The 15,984-nt window shown below is 41.9% G+C and overlaps 1 protein-coding gene across 2 annotated transcripts; it reads left to right on the top strand.

Annotated features, from left to right (window-relative positions):
• Positions 1 to 2,128: 2,128 nt before the first annotated feature.
• Positions 2,129 to 15,516, top strand: arfip2b (ADP-ribosylation factor interacting protein 2b). 2 transcript variants are annotated; one of them, XM_030792630.1, is made up of 11 exons: positions 2,129 to 2,176; positions 4,350 to 4,460; positions 6,878 to 6,910; positions 9,550 to 9,658; positions 10,564 to 10,626; positions 11,787 to 11,873; positions 12,359 to 12,474; positions 13,439 to 13,660; positions 13,902 to 14,059; positions 14,681 to 14,855; positions 15,111 to 15,516. In XM_030792630.1, exons 2-11 carry the CDS (start codon positions 4,362 to 4,364, stop codon positions 15,264 to 15,266), a joined length of 1,218 nt encoding a protein of 405 aa, XP_030648490.1. In that variant the 5' UTR covers positions 2,129 to 2,176; positions 4,350 to 4,361; the 3' UTR covers positions 15,267 to 15,516. The 2 variants fall into 2 exon arrangements, with proteins under 2 accessions (XP_030648490.1, XP_030648491.1); XM_030792631.1 differs by lacking the exons at positions 10,564 to 10,626; positions 11,787 to 11,873.
• The last annotated feature ends 468 nt before the right edge of the window (positions 15,517 to 15,984 follow it).

The following is a 15,984-nucleotide window of genomic DNA, read 5'->3' as shown; positions in this document are numbered from 1 at the left end:
ATTGCCTCCCTACTGGCATGTTGGGTAACATAAGAAGTGGGGGGGGGGGGGGGGGGGGGGGGGGGGTGGAGGATCATGTGATCTGTTGCACAGGAAGTATTGGAATAGAAAAAAACTTTGTTGTGCTCCACTAGGCTGGTGAGTCAGTGAGTGTGTTTAGTTTGTCTCACGAACTGCTAATAACCTAACAGTCTCCTAAAGTCTTTCTGCTGGATAAGCAGATCGACTGTGGTCTGTGAGTCATGACCAATTCAAAGGTACCAGCTTGGTTTTGTCGATCACTTTCCTCTTTATAACAAAAACCATATGGCTTTGTTTCCCCGACTCACTGACACAGAGAGTACAAACTCATTGCTCATGCACAGAAAACAAGAGCGGACAACATGACCTGTCCACTTTAAGTAGACATATCTCTATTTTTTTTATTAAGATTTTCACATATGTTTTCAACAGAAAGAGCACTAGGCTGGAATCAGAATGTAATGTGTTTGATCTTATTAACAGTTAGTTCAGTCCTAAATTTGATTCCAAATAAAACTAGTGGTGTGTTGCATGTGGAAGTGAGTGTATCTCAGCATGTATTTTAAAACTTCATTAAAGCAAGGATTAGGTGGTATTCAGTATACCCCTAATGTGTAATCTATTTGTGGATATCGGCTGTGTAAGTTAGACTTGGTGAGAGTTGTCAAGTCATCTTTCAGAAATGTTTGGCTTTTATTCTTACCACTGGATTATGGTGCCCTCATCTGGTTGCAAAATGTATTACAGTATTTATACAGTCTAGATTGCCTCGTTATTTTACAGTGCAGCATGAATTGTCTTTGAAATATAGGGATAGTTTAAAAGAGAGAGAGAGCGAGAGAGAGAGAACGAGAGAGAGGGAGAAGGAGTATTAATACAAAAAGTTGAAGAAACGTTTAGAAAACAGCTGTGAGTTTATTGAATTTCTTGATATGACTTTTCAGTTGGCTAAAACATTTGACAAGCAACCTGGAGTCTCAAAATCATTGTGTTTTGTGCTGGTCTTTTACTCGGTTTAAGTCAGCTGCATCGATAACAGTTTAATAATTCCGTATTTTATTCTAGTGCAGTGAATTTAGTCTTCACGCTTGTTCGTGTGGGTTTGTAAGTTGATACCTTTATTGCCTTGTCTGAATTACTTTTGGTGCAAGAACTCTCAAGACTAATGGAAAAATAGATTGGGTCTAATTGTTCTACAAAAAACTAGACACCCACAATTTGTGTGCAAAAGCATCAGCCCTTGAACAGGCAGTAATAAACGAAATCAGATCAAGAAAAGATTGAGCGAACATCTCACACACACACACACACACACGAGAATACTGCAATAGTACAACACGATGCCAGAGGAGTCTCAGTTAGACAACCCGGATAACATAGTTAAATTCAGTCATGTTCTTAACTCCTCTTTTGTCGGGACACTTATTTAATTACATATGTTTCATTTTTGCTACAAAAAGAAAGTATAACATAGTAAAACAACAATAAAAAAGGACTGCTCTTTACCGCTTGTGATGTGTCGCTAATAGTGTGAAAACATCTAGTTTTTAATATCCATGTGAAACATATTTTAATACATCAAAGGGGCATTGGACATATAGCCTAAGAATGGAGCGCTGGGTATACTACAGATAAACATTTCGCTATCTTGTAGGATTTCTTATTGAATAACACTGAATTTGTGTTAATTATTTTTGTTGCTGCTGCTGTTGTTGTTGTAGTTGCTGCTGTCGTTGTGTTGTTTTTATTTGTGTTGTAACGTTTTTTAACTGTAAGGAAACATAGCGACTGACTGTCAGGATGAAAGAGCGAAATGCAGACTCTTCGTTCTTGCCCTCCCCAATATGGCTACCTCTTGTACACAAAGTGCGTATTCCACGTTGTCCAAGGAAAATCGTAGCTGTCGTCAGTTCCGCAAAGCATTTGGTGCCTGCTGGTGGCCGGATCTCCAAATAATACGAACTAGATGTCGTAGGCACAGAGGAACCGGTGGGGCATGAAATACGTCTCTTTTAGCGAATAATCTAAAACCGTTTTTTCCCGAATGCATTATTGTGATACTTTCGCATTTAAACTGGACTGACAGCGTCGTTAGCTTGCGCATGAACTGGAATACACAAGCCAGTTAGCTTGTCAAACAGCTAATCCTAACAAGGTAAAGCCACACTGTTAATTTTATTTCTATGTCAGGTGAAATCTGTTTACCTAAAATGCTCTTGATATTTTTTTTTTGCGGACACTTTGTCACTTGTAAAATTCATGTGCTAAGTGCGTGACCAGTACATCTGGGAAGCAATTATTAGGATGCTCAGAAAGGGATTTTATAGAGAGGGCCCAAGGCTACATTTAGACGGACCGACAGTTGGACCCTGGATGCTTTGGCCCTGGAAACTGAGGCAGTCTCGGGAAACACGTAGGCAGCCGATTTGTCTCGGATAAAAAAGACGGAAGATCCGTGCTTTGGAAAAAAAAAAGCCACACGAGTAAGATCGGCTGCTAAAGTTAAGAATTTTATCGCCATTTATCACAAAGGTGGCGCTTTAAACGAGTGCTGTTGTGTTCGTTTTGTCTGGGCCCATTTAATTGATGTTTCGGTATTCTTTTTTGTCATGTCTTGCGTTCATGTATCGCCTTCATGCACCTGTCGCAGGTGCTGTCTCAGGTGGTCGTACTTCTCCTGAGTACATTTTCCGGAGCGTTTAAATGATAATATGTGAAAGTAAAGATGTTTCTTCTTATTACGATTGCTTCATTTTTACAATAATATGATACTCAATTTTAAATAGTCTCTCTTTTGACCGAACATTTGTGTTGTTCATGGCATAGAGTGTTTGTGTCTTGGAAGAACCGTGTCCAATTGGTTGTCAAAAGTCCGTCCTTGGTTAAATGTCACGCTGCTGTAGGGTTGCGTTCAGATGATCAACGAACAGCTGTGAGTTAGCCTTCGCGTTCGAGAGCTTGGGATGCTTTTTGTTTGTCCATAGGCTATTACAAGTGATCTTCAAACACTACGTGCTCGTAACCGTGATAAACACTGTAAAGCGAATTTAACTGCAGCATTTTGTGTTTACCAGCATTAAGTCGAATTGGTAAGATTGTTAACGACTGTAGGGAGTCATGTGCTCTGATAAGGTTCTCTGGGGAAAGAACACGGTGAATATTTTCCCCATCTCCCTTGATGGAATTTATCCCCAACAAATCACCAGTTTTCGCTTTCCGTATATTTCACACCAGTAGTTTGCTCATAGTGCACACGGATTGATCAACCCATATAAACTCCAACTCTTCTTGAATGTCTAACGTGTGCCTTCAAGCACATGTTTAAGTGTTCGTAGTTTCAACGTCGTAAGCCTACACCCTCTGTTGCAAATTCCTTTACTACCACCCTTACCGCCCATTAGTGCTTTGTCAAAGTTTAGTTTAGCTGAGCAAACATTGCCTTAGGACACAAACGTGTGTGCTGATTCACTAGTGAGGTAACAGCATCTTGCTAGTGGTGCTTGTCACATCCCTCTATTTCACTATTAGAGTGAGGAGCCGTTTCCTGGCCTCTTTGAACCACCCTGCTATAGTCAGTGAGGATCGAGTGAGTAGAAATTTATTTTGTGCCGTTTGTCCTACAGTTCACAGATGAAAACTGAAGCCCCTTTTGACATGAGCTTTGTGTCAGATTTTTTTTCTCTTGGTGAGCAGGGAAATATTCCTCCACACCACTGCTCAGAATGCACATCTTAGCAGAAAGGCCAAACAGCCAGTCCTGCTGTGCCAAATGCCCAGTTGAAGGAGACATGTGACTATTAAGAGGTTTCCTGCATTCATGCCGAAGGCTAACTCTTAAGTAATTAGTAATCTAAAGAGTTAAGATTAGCTTCTTTGAACTTGCAGTCCATTCCTTAGATAGAGTTAGGGGTTGGGCCCTGTGATTATTGGATAACCCAGTTTTTTCACAGTGCAGTCTTTCCCAATGTTTACTGAATCTTCTTTTTAGCGACAACCCTTAATGGCCTGGATTATTATACCGAGGCTTCACACCTTCAAAAAAAAATTACAAGCTTTGCCAGTTTGATTTGTGGACATACTGAAACTCCAGATGGAATGAATAATGATTCAGTGAAAGGCATTGTTTCTTTTTTTTTCTTAATTTTATTAATATTTTCTTTAGCATACTGAAGAAGCCTGTTGTTTGGAGGCTATATTATGTGATGCAGACACCTCTGTTTTTGAACATAAACAGTAAATCTCTTCTATCTACTGCTTCTTTTCCCATTACCTGCCATCTCTCTCTCTCTCTCTCTCTCTTTTTTTTTTTCTCCACCCTCTTCTCTCAGTGACACTTCACCATGACAGACAGTATCATGAGTAAAGCAGCCACCATGGAGATCCCCATCAACAGTAACGGAGATTCAAGGACCCTAGCAGAGGATGACAGCCTGGAGCAGGTGGGTCGTTGCTTTCTCCCTGTTGGATCCTTCCTTACATGTGTTAACTACTGAGAGAGGAAGGGAAAAAAACAGTCAGACAAGCATTAGATCATTCAGTGCCATCCCCTCTTAGGAAGATTAGAATAAAAGGTAAAGCGTGAATAGGTAAAGGTTGAGGGTATGGTACGGATTTGGGTCCGGACTAGAAATCGAAGTTTGTTATTCAGTTTGAGGCTTGGAACAAATGGAATGAATGCCTACATATGCATTCGGTTTATGGTAATCAATTCTTTACATTCGATATTATCAGCCCGTATTTTTTTTTTCTTCTCCATGTCAAATGAAGGTTAGCTTCTCTGTTGGTGTCTTGCAGCAAAAACAATATCCGCCAAAGCAAAGTCCTTAGCGTTTCAACTCATGGACTTTTTCCCTTTCTTAGCGAGTTTACGGCTGTTATCTCCTGGAGTTTCACAATAACACAGGGGCACTAGTTTAAAAAAAAAAAGACAGAAAACATACAGGTGCAGTAAACAGATGACCTCGACAGGTTGCTTTCCCACAAGTAATAAGCATTTCTCCTAAAATGTTAGTTTAAGTACTTTTTGGGGCTCTCCACTTTTGGGGCCACACTTAAGGTTTTTTTTTTTTAATCTAAAAAAAGGACCTGAAACTGCTTCTGAAACTGCCTCTTAAATTCCTGCTTAACAGAGACATGACAGTCATTTTGAAGCAGTCTAAAATATTTTGCTCCTTCTTAGTGAACAAAGATGGATTGTTCTCCATTCTCCACTGGGAGCCTGTGACAAATAAGAGTGTGCCCCAAGGCGTTTATAAAGCCTTTCGCCCAATTGCTAACATCGTATTCACGCAAGCCTTAGGTGCTGGGTTAAGTCAATAGCAGTGCATTTCAAGGCAAAAGGAAACAGATAAGTTGACTGGAGTTGCTACCCTATGTAAACATAAGCCTGAGAATTTCCAGGGCACACCTTGTTAAAGTGACAAAACTCTACCCCAGTATCCGGGATTGGGAATGGTGCGCAAACAGATAGCCGGTGCATATGCTTTCATTTTTTTAATTTAGCGGTTAAGGAGAATGTCCTAGCTGCAAAGCTAAACATTGGTTTTATTTAAATGAACTTATGTATTTACTGTTTCAGAACTGCTTTAACTTCTTATATGTTTGATCCTTCAGGTAGACATGAGACAGATGTGTCTTGTTGAATTCTGGGATGGTTGAATTGAGAGGCTCTCTGAGCAGTGGAATAGGCCCTGCTCTCCCAATTTTTTTTTTTTTTGGGGGGGGGGGGGTGGTAATGTTTCCCAAAAGTATCTGTTCTACTTAGTAAACAGGACATACTATTCTGTATGTCTGTACTATAAACCCCAAGAGATTAGCTCAGAAAACAAGACACAAGTGCCTCTAAAAAAAAAAAGAAAGCAGCATCACTGAAAATCTAGAACAGAAAAACATATTGGAACAAAAAACAAAAACTCAACATTTAACAAAAAAAAAAAAAGGGGGAAAAGAAAAAATCTAACGCAGTCAGTGGGGCTGCTCGTAATTGAAAGTTTAGATTCTTGTTACTTGATCAGATGCTAATGTGCTTTCCTCAAATCCTAAATTTTTTCTAGTTTATAGTATATGTAAACACGGCCACATGGTTTTGCAGCATGTTACAGTTCACAACCACATCTTCAGGATGGATCAGTTAGCTAAAGCCTGACAGTACGAAGCGAGAGTATGAAAACTGTATGCAAAGCGCTCGACTTTATCAGACACTCTCGTCTTTGGCCTATCCTGTCTGTCGAGGATGTGCGGTCTATCCACTCTTAATGTTCTCTAAGCGTAGTGTGACCGACGAGAATCTTTGCCAAAGGCCGTTCATAACCACAGAGGAATGTGTTCACTTAAAATTGTAGTGTCCCTCTTAGATGGTCAGATAACAACCTAATGTTTGATAATCTAACCTTTATTAGTAGCATTTATACTGCTGCTTCTTAAAAAAATGTTTCAGACAAGTGTAGAAGAAGAGAGGGCAGAATCCTGACTCCATTGTTCCAGTGTTCTTGCTGATTTACCTGTCATTTTTTCCCCTCGTCAGTGTACTTCCTAACCAGGCTCCTCCCCATGAAAAGTGGAATTTTTTGGTATCCTTGGCACCAGTGTGGTGCAGCTCCATGTCAGCAAAATGCCTTGTGTTTCGTTTTTCTTTTTTTTTCCTCTTTCGTCTGCCATCTGCTCCCCCTACAGAAAGAACAGCATCTCATCAATGACGTCTTTTTTCTTTCTTTTTTTTCATTAATTTGTCAGTGTCTGAATCTGCATCACGTTGTGTTATGATTTTTTTTTTTTTTTGGTTTGTTTTGTTATAATTTTTGTTCTTTTTTTTCCCCCCTGTGTGTCCTTTCGTTGTCTTTTACGCCACCATGTGCAGGCTGCAAAGATACAGTGGAACTTAAATGAGAAGGTATGGAGGCCAACTGGCCAGAGGGTGAGAAAGGGCACTGGGCAAGGGTTTGTTTGTGTGTGTGGTGGGTGGGTGTGTGTGTGTGTGTGTGTGTGTGTGTGGGGCAGGAAACAGAGGCTCATAATTGAGCTTTAAATCCCAAAAACTGCTACAGGATGTCTCTCAAACCTCATGGTGAATCACTTTTTTTTTAAGTTTCTTTTTTTTTTTTTTTGAACGGACACCCTTACTCAGATTTGCACATAAAATGTATGCAGTTGGTTTTATGGATTTATTTAAATCAGATGGGACCCATATTCATTGATGCAGCTTTCCTTAAAGTGGTGCTCTTACCAGAATGAGAGATAATAAAATAAAACCAAATTTGGTTTGAAAAGCATCCTGTGGCATTTACACAATAGCACTGGTGTTACTCTAACTAAAGGCATAGTTTAACAAAAGAAATCTATAGTGGACCAGGGGTGAAATGGATGAATGGCTTGGTTTGAATGGGGTTCCCATGGATGTCATAATTAATCCTAACCTTTGTCTGCATTGACTCCCTACTTGTGTTTGTACTTACTGTATAACCAGTGTGTCTCACTAATCCTTTATTGTTGACTTAAGTGTACTGCAGTGAGAGCTTAATTTTGTTTGCTCTCGATATTTAAAAAAAAAAATTAATGTCATTAAATGCCCTTTTGAAGAAGTAGCACACAAGCAGACACACACACGCGCACACGCACACGCACACGCATAGCACTGCGAGTCTGACGTGGCCTTGTTTGTCCTAACAGATGTGTTTACATGGGTTGGGTTTGTTTAAATGGAGGGGAATGATTGTCCTCTTCCGGCAGTTCAGTTCATTCGCTATTTTTTTATTTATTTTTTGTTTTTTTCCGTCAGCCTGGCATCAGATGGCATTAACAGCACCGATGTCACGGAGCTGGGGTTGCTGTCCTCAGCAGACGCTAATTCAGAGTGAACGTACAGCCACGCTGACATATAGCTTTGTAATTCGCGTGATGACTCCACGGGGGAAGTTTTGCTATGGAGCACTGGAAGAGCTAAGCACTGCTCTCCCTTTGAGATCCAGGGACGGGTTCGTAATCTCGTAACAACAGCACTCTGTAGGCTCAGATAAGGTTAAATATAGTTTCAGTTCGCTTTTGTTTTTTTGTTTTTTTTTCCCGGCACGAGTAAGCGGACAGCGGAGAATTTATAAACCCCTCTCTTCCACCGAGCTGTGTAACATTGAGTGCTGCGTGATAGCTCAGCGTCTTGTGCTGTGTATTAGACCTGGGTTTAATAAGTGTTGGAAGTATCTGACTGATTGGGCCCTGTCCCAATTCTCCCTAATGCTCCTTTTCCTTGTGACCTTGCTCCCTTGATTAATAGGATATATGGCAGTTTTGATGAAGGCTCTGTAAGCCATGCCTGTGATGTTTCTTTGGTGTTGTTTCAGCGCACTCAGTCCTCATACAATTTTAATAAATGGAATTCTAGTTGAAAAGGGCACGAGGTTAAGGAGCCGTGTAAAAGTACTGTGACAGAGCCCAGTCATTCAAATGCTTAAATATATATTGGACACGGGTGTGTTATGCATATTTTATGGCTCTCTCCACATTTCCTGTGGGTCCACTGTATTAACAGGCGCTGCTTATGAATTAATCTATAAGATAAAGATTGATTTCATATCCGGATATAGGATCAGTGTGCATACACACACACACACACACACACGAATGTATATGTATATAAATATATAAAACTATAAATGATACATGGGCTTCAAGTGTAGGTAAATATTTGCTATCAGAGCTCCATTCTTTGATAACTTCTCTTGAGTTTGTTTTCCACCCTCCTTGGAGAGGTGTAATAGGTCCTTTGGCAAACATCTTTGGGTTTTTAACACCACTTTCCCCCCATCACTAAAGACTGTAATCGCTGGCCACTGTATTAGAAACAACTACCTTGGACTTACGCTCACTGACCACTTTGTTAGGTATACCTGCCATACGGGTACATTATTATACAGGTGTAGAATCACAGACTGTAGCCCATCTGTTGCACAGTTTGTCATCCACCCTCATCAATGATCTATTTCTGACCACAAAACTGGTGTTGATATTATTTGGGTGGCAGACCATTCTCAGCCCAGCAGTGGCACTAAGGTGGTAGTGGTGTGGTACTGGGTGACATGCTTGGTGTGAGTGCGTTAGACACAGCAGTGTTGCTGGGGTTTATACACACAATCAGCGTCACTGCTGGGTTTAGGGGTGGAAAGCCGTCCAAAAATATCCAGCCAATAGTGGTCCCTGTGGTCAGAAACTGACCATTGATGAAGGGGGGAAAGGACAGGCCTTAATCTCTCATTGTACTCCAACACGATTTGCCTAGAAGGTCGATGTTTCTAATAACGTGGCCCCCTGTGGGTGTCAGTCTCATTCTAGACCTGGACGTTCACTTGTTCTCAGAGTGTGAATAAGAACATCTCTGTCTCTGTCTCTGTCTCTGTCTCTGTCTCTGTCTCTCTCTCTCTCTCTCTCTCTCTCTCTCTCTCTCTCTCTCCCTCTCTCTCTCTCTCTCTCTCTCTCTGTCTCTCTCTCTCTCTCTCTCTCTCTCTCTGTCTCTCTCTGTCTCTGTCTCTCCGTGGGCAGGATCTTCAGCAGGTGATGGTATCTGGGCCCAATCTGAATGAGACCAGTATCGTATCAGGTGGCTATGGAGGTACAGCAGAGGGCATCATTCCAACCAGCTCCATCAAAGGTATTGTCCCGCACCCCCCCCCCCTCTCTTGCTCTGCCTCTCTTTCTTGTTTTTTTTTTTCTTGAGGAACCAATCAAAGAATGTGATCTCTCTGGTCATTTACGAAACGTCATATTCATTTCAGGTTGGAAAAACTGTTCATGGGAGAATCCTCTTAGAAATCTTTTGAAATACGAACCCTTTAAAGCGGCAAAATCCCTTATCTTCGTCTAGCTTTGTCTCTCTCTCGCCCTGCTTTTTCCTGAGAAGTTTCCAGATGGTTTACTCACTCTCATGCAGTTGGAATGTGTTCTCTTTTTCTTTTTTTTTTTCCGGAGGTCTTTTTTTAAATACATATTTGCATTAGTTCACGAGCACACACTGGAATGGACGTTCTGTCGGTTTGTAGGAAAATATGAATGGAAAAAAAAAAAAAAAAACCTCACATGTTGCAGTGCTTACGCTTTCTTTATTTGGAACACTTGGTTGTAAATGTCCATTGAAAGATTTGCATAATTTTCTGCTTCAGTTACTTTGTTATTGTTTTCCATTCTGTGATTTCCCATGGTTGGGCCTGAAAGAGTGCGGCGGATTGGAGAAGTGATGGATTATATTACCCTGACTGAGTTTATTGTGCTAGCGGTGTAGATGTCGAGAATTATCCCTGGCTGAACTAATATAACAGACCAACATTTAAAAGCAAAGACTTGAATTTCCATCTAATTTTAGCACCACAGACAATCTGATGCAGCCAAAAAAAAAGAAAGAAAAGAAAAGAAAAAAAAAACAACCGAATCTAAAAAAAAAAAAAAAAACTAAATTGGATGTGTGTTGTTTCACTTAAGCAAAAATCAAAGCTTCACCATCTTGACGCTGTTCTTTAGTGGCAGACTCAGTTTGGGCGTGCTATTTTTCTCCTTTCCCAGGCCCTGCTGTCCGTTTCAACTCTGATTTTGTGGGCAACAGACGCATCCCAGCACCTGGACAAGGTTTCTAATCAACACCTCTCTCTCTCTCTCTCTCTCTCTCTCTTTCTCTCTTTCATTACGTCTTCAGAGACTGGCCTCAGTTGTCTGTCTTTTTCTAAATGCCCTTTTCACTCTCTAGGGTACTGGACACTCCTCAATTTGGTGAATTCAGTCATTCTTTGTCGTTGACGTCGCTTTTTCTGAGTTCATTTCTGCGTTCCTCATTCATGTCTTTTTTCTGTCTCTCTCTCTGAAGCAGGAGCTGCACTGAGTGATTTCTTTTCTTTCTTTCTTTGACTGTGATTGTCCTCTAGCTCTCAAGCTCTCTGCCTTGCTTTCGGCTAAAGAAAATCAAACCCGACGTTAAATCAGTCTTTCTGTGTCTATTCTGTTGATTGCATTGTCAAAAACCCGCCTCTTTCTCTCTTCACGGTACCTCTGCAGGCTGGTTCTGTGTCGTTTAAAATGTATCAATCAATCACATGAAAACATGCCTTTTACCTTTTTATCTGTAAATTCAAAAACTTTCACTGTCAACTCTCTCGGTTGCTTGTACTTGTCCTTGACGTTGGTGTCAGCTGTTTAAGGTGATTTGTCAGTAGTCATGACAATTGGTGGATTTTTGGGTTTGACCTTGTGATGAATTTTACAAAGATTAATTTGTAGTGTCAGCTATCAAACGTTATGTTGCCATCTGTTTTCCATTAGACATCCATAGTAATTAATTACCTACCACTAATTGTCATTTCTGTTCATATTCTCATGTCTATGTCTTCCATTGATCTTGTCTCTTGTTATCCTTCTCTGTCTCTCTCTTTCTTTTCCCTGACCTTTATTTTCTGTGTTCCTGTTCCTGTTTCCTCTACCTATTTCCTGTCTCCCTGTCCTGTCCCTTCATATGTCCCTCTGCATATATGCAATGACCATCAACACACATGCCATTACTTTCATACATATTCTCTGCCATTTCCCCTGTCACTCACTCTCTCTCTCTCACACACACACACACACACACACACAAAACAAAATCCGAAACAAATCCGCTTTCAAATCCCAATTACGTCTGAAACCATCCCACCCGTCATCTCTCAACCATTCCAAATATCCTCCCATACATTCAACCTTTAAAACCCCGAAACCCCTCCCCCTTCCCCACCCTATCATGGCCACACCCACTCCAGACCTGCGAATGAAGTCCAGGGGTTATCACATTTCCCCAAGCCCATCTGCCGCCAGCCGAATAGCCAGCCAATCAGAGGACATCCCAGGTATCCTAAAGACTCAGGATACACCCTCCCTCCTCATTCTCTTCAGCCTCATTCGCTCCTGCCTCGTGTCTGTCATCTCACCTATGCTGCTGTCACTGTGCTGTCTCCATGCTGGCACAGGGTTAATGGCTGCTCTTTCGTATGCTGCAGAATGTTTGTTGAAGGCCTCAAAGAGATGCCTTTTATAAGACAGGTGTAAAAAAATAGCCAACTAAACAGAAACGTCTCTTGTTTCAAGTCATGTCAGGTCTGTATCTTTGCATGGTTTTGTCAGTATAATATAAACAATCTCCACCTTGGTAAAGTGTTAGCCTAATACTTATTTTAGTTACCCATTAGCTTTTACCTGTTTGTATGCAAGTTTGTGCAGACAAACGCAGCGAGAAACAAAAGTGGGTTTGTGACTGTGATACGGATGGTTTGTAAAGTGCAACCTGAGGTTAGGCTTTGGTTTTATGATCACCGTTTCTCTGTCCACTTGTCAGGGCCCAACATGCATCACAGCAGCAGTAGCTCCTCCATGACCGCCGAGGAGGCCACGAGGGGGGTTGCTGTGGAGAAATTCGACATCATGAAGAAATGGGGCCTCAACACTTATAAAGTACTCACTCTTTAAACTTAAATCAACAGCAAAAGCCTTTGAGACCTCATTTACACCTGCAGTTTCCTCAGTACCAGCATTGTGCTGTTCCAGTGTAACACTGTAATTCTGTTAACTCTCATGATGTGATTCCATTAATCACATCTGACAGTGTGGTAGTGCTTGTCTGACTGGAACAAAAATATGTTCCATTGTACTAGAGTTTTGAAACACTACTTTAAAACAGACTCATTCCACAGCACTTGTAAATACTTTGATTCTGATTGGTCTGTAAGTAGGCATTATACGTGCAGAGAGAGTGGTGAATGGTAGTTGTTGAAATGAATCAGTCTTCAGCAAGGAACAAAGGGATTTGGGTTGACAGCGCAAAGCATTAAACTAACAATGAGATGTCAGGTTTAGCAAGCAAGCAAACAAGATGGAGCAAACAGCCAGCAGACTGGGGTAGAAATCACTTTATGTGGAAGAGACTGTCAAAGTGACAAACGTCCTTTAATAAGAAAATGTTAAATATTATTTTCAGAGATATGTTTTGAGGTAAGTAGTTACGGAATAAGCATGATACAGCGGACTGACACAAGCCAGTTTTTAGGGAATTAGACCTCTCTGGGATTATTAAATGCACTGTGCTTTGTATCAGTCCTATCACTCAGCCACGCTTTATTTTCTGATGAAGTCCTTGTTTTCTTAACATTATCCCTTCCTTATCTCTCTCTCTCCCTCTCTCTCCCTCTCTCTCCCTCTCTCTCTCTCTCTCTCTCTCTCTCTGCTTGCTGTTGTGCTCTCTCTCCCTCTCTCTCTCTCTCTCTCTCTCTCTGCTTGCTGTTGTGCTCTCTCTCTCTCTCTCTCTCTCTCTCTCTCTCTCTCTCTGCTTGCTGTTGTGCTCCCTTTATAACTGAATACGCATCAAACGGTTTTACGACACCCTCACCCGTACCCCTCGCTGTCCGCTTCCCTCCTCCAGTGTACCAAACAGTTGATCTCGGAACGGTTCGGCCGCGGCTCACGGACGGTGGACCTGGAGCTGGAGGCGCAGATCGAAGTGCTGCGAGACACCAAGCGCAAATACGAGAACGTCCTCCGCTTAGCCCGAGCGCTCACCAACCACTTCTACAGCATGGTGCAGACCCAGCACGCTTTGGGAGACACGTTTGCCGACCTCAGCCAGAAATCTCCGGAACTTCGGGTGAGTCGGCTAATAGCGCAAGACTCTTGATGGAGACGGCAATCGTTTTGATGATAATACACAGTGACCATTCATTTGTTTTTCATTTCAGCTCTTTATTGTTTGCGTTGTGATTGTGTACACATTGTGGTTGTAATAGTGCACTCAGTTACGTTCACATTACGGTCGTTTTTCTTATGAGAGATGCGGTACAGCGATGCACCGGGCTTCTGTTTGACTATCCGCTATTGTTTACGCCCAGGACGAGTTTGGCTACAACGCAGAGACGCAGAAACTGTTATGCAAGAATGGCGAAACTCTTTTGGGCGCCATCAACTTTTTTGTTTCCAGCATCAATACACTTGTGAACAAGACAATGGAGGACACCTTGATGACTATCAAGATGTACGAGAATGCGAGGTAAAAACACAGCTTCATGTTCCCTGCGCATTAAAAAAACATTAACAAAACATTTTATATTCTCTCAGTGATTCCCGTTATAAAATGAAAGTTAAGTCCTTGAGAAATGAGTTGAAGGGTTAAAATTCATCAGCTTCAACAGCCGACCGAGTTTCTGATGCACAAGTCATAATGAAAGAACAAAGCTTCAGATGCCAGTAAGTTTTATAGGGTAATGTTTCTTTGATCACTGGAGAGGGTAATTGAATGTTGTAGAGTCTGTTTGGTGCTGAGTTATGTTGCACGTGTTCATAGATGTTGGTATTGAATGAATGTGCAAAGCGTTACTCATTTTCCTAGATATCAGAGAATGTCAGAGTCCTCTGCATTCAGTTAAAGGTGAAATACACACCCTATACATGCCTTTGTGACCTGTCTCAGCTTTGAGCGAAACCCAATATTAAAACATCTAAAATTTCAAATTGAAGACCAGACGTTCCTGACCTCGTCGCCTTTCCCCCAATTTGCATTTTTTCTGCCCTTCACCTGTTCCACCCTTCCCTCCTTCTTCCTCTTTATCTTTCTTCATAAACGCCTAACCCATAACCTCCACCACGCTCTGACCCGTTCTCCCTGATCCAGGCTGGAGTTTGACGCGTACCGGGCCGACCTGGAGGAGCTGAACCTGGGCCCTCGGGACGCCGTGACAGTGGCCCGGATCGAGGCTGCCCAGCAGGACTACCAGGTCCACAAAGACAAATACGAGCGACTGCGAAGTGATGTCACCATCAAACTCAAGTTCTTGGAAGAAAACAAGGTGCCCCTTATCTGTCTTTTGTCGCCCCCCCCCCCCTCACATCAGTATCCATAAATTCATAGATCTTTTTTTATTTTTTTTTCACCATGAATATCTGTAGCCATCTGTTGGAAGGCCTGGAGTCATTCTGTCAGATTAATCATTTTCACGAGAAGCATGTCACCGAACGTTTTACAGAATGAGATTGTTTGAACGTTACAGGCCTGGACCCTCCAGTAGATATGACATTTTACGTTTTATTCCTCCCTCTAACAGGTGAAAGTGATGCACAAGCAGCTTCTTCTCTTCCATAACGCCATCTCGGCTTACTTCGCTGGAAACCAGCAGCAGCTGGAACAGACCCTCAAGCAGTTCAGCATAAAGCTCAAGCCCCCGGGAGCTGACAAACCGTCTTGGCTGGAAGAGCAGTGAAAAACCGGCCTGTAGCCCGCCACACACGCACACACACACGCACACACACACACACACACACAAAGACATACACATTCACATTACACAGGTCTCTCATATCCTGGAATTCAGACGCACCGACCAACTCCCAGACCATCTCCCGCAGCCAACGACCGACAACACGCAGCAGGACATCAAGAGCCCGGCGATGTTCGACAGAGACTTAAGCCTTACTAAAGTCTTTCTCTCCTGCAGTCTGCACCTCTCCTCTTCCTCCCTCTGTCCATTCCTCTGCAAAACAAAACAAACAAAAAAGAAAGAAAGAAAGAAAGACAGACAGAAGGAGGGGAGGAGGGGGAGTTGCGTCTAATCAGTTTACCTGTCATTTCTCCAGCTGGTTTTCAGTGTACCCAAAAGCTCATGAGTTCTCATATTTTTAAGATCATGGGTAAAAAGGTGAGGTACTGTGACATGACGCAGTCTTCCTCCAAAGTTCTTGGGTCAGTCAGAACTCCCTTTTTGGCTTGTTCCAGCAGGAGAATGATCCCTTACCCCAAATAACCATACAGAGAGGGGCTGTTTACTACTATTCAATTCCTGTGAACAAATAAATAAATAAAAAAATATATAGCCTATTTGTTGACAAGAAAAAGTTAATTTGTTAGGTTTGTAAGCGGTAAAGTAAAATACAAGGGGGAAATTTGTATTTTGATTCTCTATATATCGGAGAGGCTGAAAA

Source organism: Chanos chanos, chromosome 15, assembly GCF_902362185.1.
Source record: "Chanos chanos chromosome 15, fChaCha1.1, whole genome shotgun sequence".
In the NCBI taxonomy this organism is placed as follows: Eukaryota; Metazoa; Chordata; class Actinopteri; order Gonorynchiformes; family Chanidae; genus Chanos; species Chanos chanos.
Note: the sequence above shows the minus strand (reverse complement) of the source record. Positions and strands in the feature narration are given on the sequence as shown.

Coding starts and splice junctions, on each gene's coding strand:
- arfip2b (XM_030792630.1), top strand. CDS start 4,362: ATGACAGACAGTATCATGAGTAAAGCAGCCACCATGGAGATCCCCATC. Junction 6,911..9,549: donor AGTGGAACTTAAATGAGAAG/GTATGGAGGCCA, acceptor CTCCGTGGGCAG/GATCTTCAGCAGGTGATGGT. Junction 13,661..13,901: donor AGAAATCTCCGGAACTTCGG/GTGAGTCGGCTA, acceptor GTTTACGCCCAG/GACGAGTTTGGCTACAACGC.